The sequence below is a fragment of the Nannospalax galili genome, unplaced genomic scaffold (assembly GCF_000622305.1).
Source record: "Nannospalax galili isolate Female #2095 unplaced genomic scaffold, S.galili_v1.0 scaffold77, whole genome shotgun sequence".
NCBI lineage: Eukaryota > Metazoa > Chordata > Mammalia > Rodentia > Spalacidae > Nannospalax > Nannospalax galili.
In genome coordinates, this window is record NW_008341457.1 from 2545937 (window position 1) to 2557493 (window position 11557).

The following is an 11557-nucleotide window of genomic DNA, read 5'->3' on the forward strand; positions in this document are numbered from 1 at the left end:
CGTGGCATTGCATGACACGGGTGCACTCACATACATGCAGGCAGTACGCTCATACACAGAAAATAAAAATAATAAATAAAACATAAAAAAACAAAACAAAAAACTGGGCATGGGGCCTCCTCCTCCTCCACTTCCTCAGTGCTGGGATGGCAGGTGTACGCCACCAAACCCAGTTTATGTGCTGCTGGGGATGAACCCAGGGCTCCCTGCACCCACTGAGCTACAAGCACTCTGTCCACTGAGCTACTAGCATTCTACCTGCTGATCCCAGCCCTGGGCCCAAGGCTGGGAGTCCCTTGCCACCTTACTTGCCCCTCCTGGCATATTCTACATCTGTTCTCATTCTCTGCGCCCAACTGGTGATTCTGTTCACCAGCCGACAACAGTTGTGCAAGGCGAAACCCTACATGTTTTTTGTTTTTGTTTTTGTTTTCCCAAAGTCCAGATGCCTTGGAGGAGCTCAGGAGTGTAGGGCACCTTGTTCTTGGGGTGCAGAGAAGTGGGGACCTCCCCATCACAGCAGCCTCTCTGTTTGCATCTGGACACAGAGAGGTGGGAGATCAGGTCTGCTTTTTAGAAGGAACACAGCAGCCTTGAGTCTTAGGGACCCCATTGCTCCCTCCCTCTGGACCCCTGGTGGTGACTTCATCACTGAGACCTGAATGTTCCCTGGCCCCTGTGTGAGGGTTTTGCAAATGGGGTTCACTGGAGGACTTCTGTATCAAGCCAAACTCATAAACAATACGTTTGTGATGTAAGCAGAAGTTCTGACCATAGGCTGACAGGGAGGACATGTAGCTCAGGCTAGTCTCAAGCTCACTATGTAGCCAAGGAGGAACCTGAACTCTTGATCCTCCTCCCTCCACCTCCTGAGTGCTGGGATGACAGGTGTGTGCTACCATGCTTGATGCTGGTGATGAACACAGCTCCTCCTGCATGTTAGGTGAGCACTCTACCCACTGATCTACAAGCACTGTAACAACTAATCTATAAGCACTCTATCCCATTAACTAAAAGCACTCTACCAACCAAGCTATTAGTACTTTACTAACTAAGCTATGAGCACTGGACCAACTAACATACAAGCACACTACCCATTAAGCCACAGCCCTCAGATTTTTATTTTTCTTTTTAAAAATGAGCCGGGTATGGGGCTGGAGAGATGGCTCAGCGGTTAAGAACACTGACTGCTCTTGCAGAGGACCCGGGTTTCATTCCCAGCACCCACATGGTGGCTACGAACCATCCTTAACTCCAGTTCCAGGGGAATCCGATGCCATCTTCTGACCTCCGTGGCATTGCACGACACAGGTGCACTCACATACATGCAGGTAATACATTCATACACACAAAATAAAAATAATTAAACAATTAAAGACAAGGCTTTTTTTTTTTTTGGTCTTTTTGAGACAGGGTTTCCCTGTAGCCCCAGCTGTCCTGGAACTCACCATGTAGACCAGGCTGGCCTTGAACTCACAGAGATCTGCTTGCCTCTGCCTCCTGAGTGCTGGGACTAAAGGCATGTGCCACCATACCTGGCATGATATTTATTTTTATTTTATATGTATGAGTGTTTTGCCTGCATGTATGTAAGTGCATCCACATGTGTATAATACCCACAGAGGCCAGAAGAGGACATTGGATCCCCTGGAACTGGAGTTGTAGACAATTTTAAGCTGCCATGTGGGTGCTGGGAACCGAACCTGGGTCCTCTGCAAGAGTAGCCAGTACTCTTAACCACTGAGCTGTCTCTCCAGCTCCGGGTCACAGCTCTTTGAAAGTGCTTTTGACTCTACAATTGTTTCAAAGTAAAGTATTAAAATAAGCCAAGCATGGTCTCACCCGCCTATTGTCCCAGCACTCAGGAGGCTGAGGCAGGAAGATCTTGAGTTCAAAGCCAGCTTGGGCTACACAGTAAGACCCTGTTTCAAATTTAAAGCAAAGGGCTGTAGCTGTAGCTCAGTGAGTAGAGTGCTTGTAGCTGAGTGGGTAGAGTGCTTGCTTAGCATTCACTCTACCTCCTAAGCTACAAGCACTCTTTCTTCTTTTCCTTCGTGGCTATATAATTATCTGTGGTTGAGAGTGCTTAGTCCTGGATTTATCCCTAGCATGGCATAAACCAGGCATGGTGGCACAGGCCTGTCAGGAGGTGGAGGAGGAAGGAGGATCAGAAATTCAGGATCATCCTTGGCTACACAATGAGTCTGAGGCCAACCTGGGCTACAGGAGACTGTCAGAAAAGAAAGAAGGGAAGGAAGGGGGGGGAAGAAAAATTCCCCCCAAAATAAATAGAAATACCTTGGGTAATTTCCACATTAGTGGCTAGATCCGTATATAATACAATGATTTCCTTCTTTTAAACATTGCAAGAGTTTGTGTGTGTGTGTGTGTGTGTGTGTGTGTGTGTGTTTAGGTCAGAGGGCAGCTTTCAGGACTCAGTTCTCTCCTTCCACCATGTGGGTGGTTCCAGGGATTGAACTCAGATCATCAGACTTGGCAGCAAGCTCCTTTACTCCCTTTACTAAGCCATCTTGCTAGCCCAATGACTTCTTTTTTGATGGACTATTACTCAACCATGAAAAAGGACAGAATGTAATGCATACATCCATAACATGGGCGATTCACAGAGGTGTCATGCTGGGTGAAAGAAGCCAGATTGTTTATACTGTGAGATTCCGCAGGACTTTCTGCGAACAACAAAAATAAAGAACAGGCCTGTAGTTGCTGAGGTCAGCTGACAAGGATCCATTCAGGGTAGTAGCTTTTATCTTCAGACAGGGTCTCATGTAGCCCAGGCTGGCCTCAAAGTTGCTATGTAACTGAGGATGACTGAACGCCTGATCCTTCTGCCTCTACCTACCAAGTGTTATGTGCCACCACACCTGGTTTATGTGGTGCTGGGGATGGAACCCAGGGCCTCGTGCAAGCTAGGTGAATACTGTGCTAGCTGAGCTACACCCACTCTACTCACTGAGCTACAAGCACTCTATCCACTGAGCCACAAGCACTCCACCCACTGAGCTACAAGCACTCTATCCACTGAGCCACAGGCACTCTACCCACTGAGCTACAAGCACCTTGTCCCTTGAGCTACAGGTACTCTACCTCCTAAGCTACAAGCATTCTTTCTTCTTTTCCTTCGTGGCTGCATAATTATCTGTGGTTGAGAGTGCTTAGTCCACTCTGACCAAACCTCTGTTTTATTCTTATTTCTAAGGCATCTCAATTGACTGGGGATTGGGGGTCAGGGACTCAGCTCAACACCCTGCAGGGCCCAGGATGCCTCACAGAGAACAATTCAGTTCACAGTACCCAGAGGACCCTGGGTAACTGGTGGCTGCTGGTCTACACTGGAGCCTTGCTGGGGGCTGCCCTCTCCATCAGATCTTTCTAGTCCTGTGTCTCTGCCCAGCATGGTGCTGTTTTGTGTTGACCTGAATCCACCCTGGGGATCACTGGCCTCAAGCTCACCTTGTACTGTGTTAGTGGTTTCTCTGCCCACAGGTGGTGTAAGGCCAGTCCTGGCTTTCCTGCCTTTTGCTGTGAGGCATGACCCTGCTGGTCAAGTGCAAGGCCTATTTTTAAATTTTTAAAAATTTCCGGGCATGGTGGCCCATGCCTTTAATCCCAGCACTCCAGAGGCAGAGGTAGGCGGATCTCTGTGAGTTCAAGGCCAGCCTGGTCCCCATAGTGAATCCAGGACAGCTGGGGCTACAGGGAGACCCTGTCTCAAAAAAAAAAAAAAAAAAAAATTTATTCACTTATTTTATTTATCTTTTAGCTTTTTTTAATGTATACGCGTGTATTGCCTGCATGTCGGTAAGTGCACCCGTGTCATGCAGTGTCCTCAGAGGACAGAAGAGGCTGTCGGATCCCCTGGAACTGGAGTTACAGACAGTTGTTAGCTGCCATGTGGGTGCTGGGATTCAAACCCGGGTCTTCTGCAAGAACAGTTAGTGTTCTTAACCACTGAGCCATCTCTCCAGCCCCTTATTCATTTATTTTATGAGTGTTGTGCTGGTATATGTAAGTGCAACCATGTTGTACAATGCCCACAGAGGGCAGATAAAGGTGTCAGATCCCCTGGAACTGGAATTACAGACGTTTGTTAGCCACGAGCCAGCTCTCAGCCCAGCAAGAATCATTTTTAAACAAGTTCACACCAAATGATGCCCTGAGCTGCCAGGCCAGAGCCCACCTGTCCTGCCAGGAGGCCTGGGCTGCTTGGCATGTGCACACTGGCCCAGAGATCTCCAGGCTCTGCTCCTCCTGCATGTCTGTCTCCCAGGTCGCCACGTGCCAGGCCTTGTGGCCAGTGGCTACTGAGGAATGCACCCACTGACTCAGCTGCTCCTGTGTTTGGCTGTTGTTGACGGATTTACTCTTTGGCTGGGGACATGGCTGGGGTATGAGTCAGGGACTGCCCAGTGACACCTACTCAGCCTGGACAACAGGGGACAGCTGAGTCACAAATCAGGGTGAGTAGACAGTGAGAGAGAAAATACAGACCAATGTGCACAGAGAGAGGCCAGCTAGATACATACTCAGACATGTATGTGTGTACGCCCAGACACATCTGTACTAACCATGTGCAGACAAAAATGTGTATTTTCCATAAACAGATCCAGCCTAAAATCTCCAGTGAGGGGCTGGGGGCGTGGCTCGGGGTAGAGTGACAGCCTAGAATCCCCCGTGAGGGGCTTAGGGCGTGGCTCAGGGTAGAGGGACAGCCTAGAATCCCCAGTGAGGGGCTGAGGGCGTGGCTCAGGGTAGAGTGACAGCCTAGAATCCCCAGTGAGGGGCTGAGGGCGTGGCTCAGGGTGGAGTGACAGCCTAGAATCCCCCAGTGAGGGGCTGGGGGCGTGGCTCAGGGTAGAGTGACAGCCTAGAATCCCCCAGTGAGGGGCTGGGGGCGTGGCTCAGGAATACAGGCCTAACATGCACAGAGCCAAACACACATGCACACTTATCCATGAGAATGCACACAGATATGCATGTGTGTTGTCTGCAGACTTAATCATGCACAAATACACTTGCCTGTATGAATGCTGAAGTCTCTGCAGACAGAATTCATGCACACATACACACTCGTATGCATTTGCACATGGACACACAGGCCTTGGCATGCATACACACAGGCACGTAAGCAGGCAACCAGCTCCTCTCCAGCCTGGCTCACAAGCCTGGGTTATAACCCAGCCTACAGGGAGTCTCTTGCCCCAAACAGCTGGCTGTGTTCAGTGTCTGTTGCTCATGTGGCTGACTGTGGCTGCAGCCTGGACCTCAGATTCTAATGCATTGGTCATGACTTGGGGTGCTCAGCAGAATCTTGCCCCCCTACCCCCTGACACTTCTGACTTCCCAGGAAAACAGGCTGCCAGCCCATTCTCTGCACAACTATATTTAGCTCTGAGTCATCTCAACTAAACCTACAGCAGTTTTCCCTGGTGTGCCTGGAAGTCTTGATCAGCTGTTCAGAGAACTGACAGACTCTGGAATTTTCTGCCACCAAAAAACGTACTGGGTGTCTACCTGCACCCAAGGGAGCCAGGTGGGGCTGAAGGGGTTTCTTTTTTTGTTTTTGTTTTTTGAGACAGGGTCTCCCTGTAGCCCAGCTGGAACTTGCTATGTAGACTAGGCTGGCCTCAAACTCACAGAGATCCACCTGCCTCTGCCTCTGAGTGCTGGGATGCACCGCCACACCCTGCAGATTTTATGTTGTTGTTGTTGAAACTTGGATTAAAATCTTGATCAAGCTGAGTGGTGTGGCCCACTCCTGTCATCCCAGCTCATGAGAAACTGAGGCAGGGGATTCCCAAGAGTTCCAGGCCAGCCTGGGCTACACATAGACAAATAAAAATCATGCTTAGTTCACGTCTAATTGCAACAAAGAACATACGCACTTCCACTCCACGATTCACTGACATCACATTTTATATAGCTGTAGTCAAGAGCCGGCGCTATGGCTCAGCAGGTAAAGGAGATTGCAGTCAGGACCTGATGCCTGGGTATAAGGAGAGAACCGACTCCTGCAAGTTGACCTCTGCCCTACACACATACACCAATGGCACTTGCACACACCCCCCAAAAAATAAATACGTGTTTAAGAATTTAGTAATAATAAATTAAAAGTTTTCAGGGGTTGGGGGTGAGGCTCAGCAGTAAACAAGAGACCCTGCATTCTGCTATGAGCCTGCGTACATCCCCATAGAGCCCTGAAGCCCCCTCCACTTTCTGGGGGCTGAGCTTTCTGACAGTCTTTCCCCCATTGTTGGTGATGGTCTCAGGAAGCCTGTCTTAAAGAGGAAACAAAAGTGAAAGCTTGTGCCTTGCCCCACTGCGCTGGATACTTTAGTGTCAACTTGACACACCTGGGTTGAGGGAGCCTCAATCGGGAAATTGCCTCTATTGGACTGGCCTGTGGCCATGTCTGAAGGACATCTTGGTGAGTGATGTGGGAGAGCCCAGCCCACTGTGGATGGTGCCACCCCTGGGCAGGTGGGCCTGTGTTGCATAAGAAAGCAGGCTGAGCAGGGGCCAGGGGAGCAAGCCGGTAAGCAGCATTCCTCCATGGCCTGTGCTCCAGCTCTGCTTCCAGGTTCCTGCCCTGAGTTCCTACCTTGGGCTCCCTGATGAACTACAACCTGGGAGATGTAAGCTGAATAAACCCTTTCCTCCCCAAGTTGGTAGTGGTCAGAGTGTTTTGTCATAGCAATGAAGAAACAAACTAGGATACCCACCCACTCTGGGCAGCCCTGTCCAAACCCAGGTCAGTGACTTCACTGCTATCTGGGGACAGCAAAGCCTCAGTGTGATGTCCCCAGCTCAGGACTTACAAACAGAAATTAGTTTAATTCTTATCTCATCAGGCAGTCCCAATTCTCTGGACTTGTTTGTTGAGTGAACGACTGATTGAATGACGGGAAGGCCTGGGGGTGGGGCAGGAACCACAGCAGAGCCAGGAGTCACTTTCCCTCTTGTGCTTCCGTCTCAGCCACACCTCCCTGGGGCACCCAACATGGTTTCAGCCATGTTGAAGTGACTGCTGACCACCCACAGGGAGGGACACTCCAGGCCTTGCATGGCTGGGAACCCACCCTGAGCTTCTGGGCAGCTGGGGATCCCAGGGATCTGCAGGGTGATGGGCAGGTGCTTGGGGGGTCCCTGGGGGTCTGGCCAACCAGTTCACATCTATCTTCTCCCTCCAGCTCTCTGGACACGGGTTCATGCTGATGGCTGACAATGTCAGGTACTAACAACGTAGCCCAGGCCCGGAAACTGGTGGAGCAGCTGCGCATTGAAGCTGGGATTGAACGCATGAAGGTGAGCTGCACCTGGGTAGAAACAGGAGGGCGGGGAGGAGGAGGAGTGGGAGAACAGGAGGAGGAGGGAAGCTCAAGAAGAGGGAAGAGGGGGAGGAGGAGGAGGAACACAAGGAGGAGGAGGGGGAGGAGCAAGAAGTGCAAAGGAGGAGGAGCAGCAATACAGTGACAGCCTAGAATCCCCAGTGAGGGGCTGGGGGCGTGGCTCAGGGTAGAGTGACAGCCTAGAATCCACCAGTGAGGGGTTGGGGGCGTGGCTTATTAACATCACTTCCTTAGCCTACTGGAGGCCCTGAGTTCCATTCCCACCACCATAAATAAATAACCATTGACTGAACACCAGGGTCCAGGCCCATCACATATTTCATGGCATCTGTTCATGGGGAAAGGGGTGTCCATGTCCCTAGGTACTCACACCTGGTGACCATCAGATCCACCTCTGACCAGGTAAGGTGAAGTCACAAAAGGGCTTGACCCCATATGGATCCCCCAGCCCTCCTGAGCTTCCATGCCAAGTGTGGGGGATGGGGACAGAGGACACACCCCAGGAGGTTTGTGAACCTTCTATGGTCTGTCTGCAGACAGCTCTGAGCAGTCAAAGCATTCCGTGGGTTGGCCAGACCAGGCCCTGGTTGAAGTGGTTTTGTGTGTGTGAGCTGGTGCCAGGCTCTGGGCAACACTGTGATTCACCCCGCCCTGTTGCTTTAGGGAGGTGCCCCCCACTTCACACCTTCCAATGTCTATGGGTGACATGGGGGGTCATTATACCAATCCAGCCTGATTAACACCCCAAGCTCTTCCAGAGTCACAGAGACCTGGGCAACCTGTGAGGGCAGCGTGAACGGGGACCCCAGTATCCTGAGTCAACATCAGGTATTTTGAGGCCCCACTAACTATTTGGGGGAAGGAGGAGTATGGCTTTCCAAGTGTCAGTATCCATGTGTTCAAAGACAACAGCCAACAACCCACTCCCCAGGGTGGCAATTCTCCCTGTTTGTGGGTGGCACCGTCTCATGTGGCCAGCAGCTCAGCAGAGCCAGGGCACAGCACCAGGGAACCACTGGGGCCAATAAAGCCCCAAAAGAAATGGGGATTTCAAATAAGTGGCATGTAAGATGGGTGTGATGGTACACACTTATCATCCCTGCCCAGGGGAGCTGAGGCAGGAGGATCACCCCCAGTATGAGGTCAACCAGAGCTAGAGTGAAAGCTGTCTCAAATACAAAAGACTGTAGGTTACTTGGTAGAGTGGTGCTTGTAGCTCAGTGAAGAGTGCTCATAGCTCAGTGGATAGAGAACTTGTATCTCTGGATAGAGTGCTTGTGGCTCAGTGTGTAAAGTGCTTAGAAAGTTAATTGATAGAATACTCACCTAGTGTGCACATGGCCCTGGGTTCCATCCCCAGTACCACATAAATCAATCATAGTGGCACACGCCTGTCATCCCAGCACTTAGAAGGTGGAGGCAGGAGGATCCAGAGTTTAGAGTCATCCTCGGCTACGTAATGAATAGGGAGCCAGACTGGGCTACGTGAGACCCTGTCTCAAAAACAAAACAATAAAAAAATGGCCATGATCCTAAGATCCAGCAAGAAGTGGACATGTCCCCAGGGACTCCAGCTGCTGGACATATGACACTTGCCCAGCAGCACTGAGGGTCCCAGATCAGGGTAGTATGGCTGGAAAAGTGGGAAGCGTTGCCAAGGCACCAGAGGCCACATCCTGAAGAGGGTCAGGGCGCACAGCTGCGTCAGCAAGACCCCAGTGGGTTAAGGCTGCAACAGAAAGACGCTGCTCAGAGGTTTATCTCCTCACCAAGGACTCCAGGGACCAGCTGGAAGTTCCTATGAAATCAACCATTTGATCAGGTCAAAGGTCAGGTAGGGTTTTCCCAGGAACCCAGTCTTGGGTGACAATACAGCTGGGACAGAATCAAGGAATCCAACCCCAGCTGTCCCTTCTGCAGAAAGGTGAACAACTGTCCTCCGGAGCCTCCTTTCTTTTCTTTCTTGTTCTGTTGGCGGTAGAACAGCAAGAATTCCACCACTGGGCCAGGACCTGACCCCTCACTGGGGACTCTAGGCTGTCACTCTACCCCTGAGCCACGCCCCCAGCCCCTCACTGGGGATTCTAGACTGTCACTCTTCCCTGAGCCACGCCCCCAGCCCCTCACTGGGGATTCTAGGCTGTCACTCTACCCCGAGCCACGCCCCCAGCCCCTTACTGGGGATTCTAGGCTGTCACTCTACCCTGAGCCACGCCCCCAGCCCCTCAATGGGGATCCTAGGCTGTTACTCTACCAATGAGTCACACCTCCAGTCCCACTACCTGCCCCATTTTTGAGGCTGCCCTGGAACTCACTATATACACAAGGCTTGGGGATTCTTTTTTTTGGTCTTTTTGAGACAGGGTCTCCCTGTAGACCCAGTAGACCAGGCTGGCCTCAAACTCACAGAAATCTACCTGCCTCTGCCTCCCAAGTGCTGGAATTAAAGGCATGTGCCCCCACGCCTGGCTCTTGTTGGGAGATCCTAAGCAGAGGTTCTAGTGGCCTTTTTGTCTGGTTCTCTCACTGAGCAGAATGTCCTAAAGGTCGCTCCACACAGTGGTGTGTATCAGAATCAGACCCTCATTGCTTTGGGGAACTGTGTAATATTCCATCCGCAGCTCATGTGTGTGTGTTCCACAGTGTGTCCATCATCTTTCCAAGAATGCTCAGCTGACTCTGCTGTGTGTCAGCTGTGATCATCCAGCCCCTCTGACCTTCCCTCTCTCCTCCTTCTGCTCCATACACAGGTCTCCAAAGCCTCGTCAGAGCTGATGAGCTACTGTGAGCAGCATGCCCGCAGTGACCCTTTGCTGGTTGGGGTTCCTGCCTCTGAGAATCCCTTCAAAGACAAGAAGCCTTGTGTAATTCTCTAGCTCTCTCTTGCACCCTCTCTCTGTCTCTGTCTCTCTCTGTCTCTCTGTCTCTCTCTCTCTCTCACAATAGCATTCAATTCTTAATGAAAGAAAATATTTGAGTCCCCTTAAACTGAATTGTAAAAGAAAAAAAAAAAAAAAAAGCAGGGCTGGAGACCCAGCTCAGCGGTTAAGAGCACTGGCTGCTCTTGCAGAGGACCCGGGTTTGGTTCCCAGCACCTGCATGGGGCCTAACAACTGTCCGTAATTCCAGTTTGAGGGGATCCGATGGCCTCTTCTGGCCTCTGCTGGCATTTCACACACATGGTGCACTTACATACATGCAGGCAATACACACATACACCTAAATTAAAAATAAGTAAATGTTAAAGAAATAATCCCTAAGCCGGGCGTGGTGGCGTACGCCTGTAGTCCCAGCACTCGGGAGACAGAGGCAGACGGATCTCTGTGAGTTCAAGGCCAGCCTGGTCTACACATAGTGAGTTCCAGTCCAGCTGGGGTTACAGGAGACACTGTCTCAAAAAGACAAAAAAAAATTTTTTTTTCCCTTTTGGACAGACAGATGAGATTTAAAAATGATCTTTTGATTGAGCTGGAGTTTCAGACCCTAGTGGACCCCTCTCACGGGGCAGTTTCATAGCCCCCTCCTGTCCAGTGTCACTGTGGTGCCTGAATGATGTGATGGCTGTGTCTTAAAACTCCCCATTGTTGGGGCTGGGGAGATGGCTCTGTGGGTGAAGTGCTTGCTGTGCAAGCATGAGGACCTGAGTTCGAATCCTCAGAACCCACATAAAAAGCCAGGTGTAGTGGCCTCTTTGTGACTTCAGCACTGGGAAAGCAGAGACAGGAGGAGGATCCCTGGGGGGGGGGGTCACTGACCAGGGAGTCCAGTCGAATCAAGACCTCCAGGTTCAGTGAGAACCTGCCTTGAATAAACATTAGAGTAACTGAGGAAGACCCCCAATGTCGACCTTTGGCCTCCACATACACACATAATACTCCCTGTATTCCCAGCGTCTCTTACTGCTGTGGTACTGTGGTCTTCAGGCTGCGCCCCAGCCCCTCACTGGGGGACTCTAGGCTGTCCCTCTACCCCTGAGCCACGCCCCCAGCCCCTCACTGGGGATTCTAGGCTGTCACTCTACCCTGAGCCACGCCCCCAGCCCCTCACTGGGGATTCTAGGCTGTCACTCTACCCTGAGCCACGCCCCCAGCCCCTCACTGGGGATTCTAGGCTGTCACTCTACCCTGAGCCACGCCCACAGCCCCTCACTGGGGATTCTATGCTGTCACTCCACCCCTGAGCCAGGTCAC

At 51.2% G+C, this 11557-nt stretch overlaps 1 protein-coding gene across 1 annotated transcript in view; it reads left to right on the forward strand.

Moving 5' to 3' along the window:
- Positions 1 to 10337, forward strand: part of Gng7 (G protein subunit gamma 7) — a 62258-nt gene extending 51921 nt beyond the window's left edge. The window contains exons 3-4 of the mRNA XM_008837089.3: positions 7209 to 7323; positions 10118 to 10337. Of these exons, the coding sequence (XP_008835311.1) occupies positions 7243 to 7323; positions 10118 to 10243 (207 nt within the window). The 5' untranslated portion in view covers positions 7209 to 7242 and the 3' untranslated portion in view covers positions 10244 to 10337. The remainder of the gene's footprint in view (positions 1 to 7208; positions 7324 to 10117) is intronic.
- The last annotated feature ends 1220 nt before the right edge of the window (positions 10338 to 11557 follow it).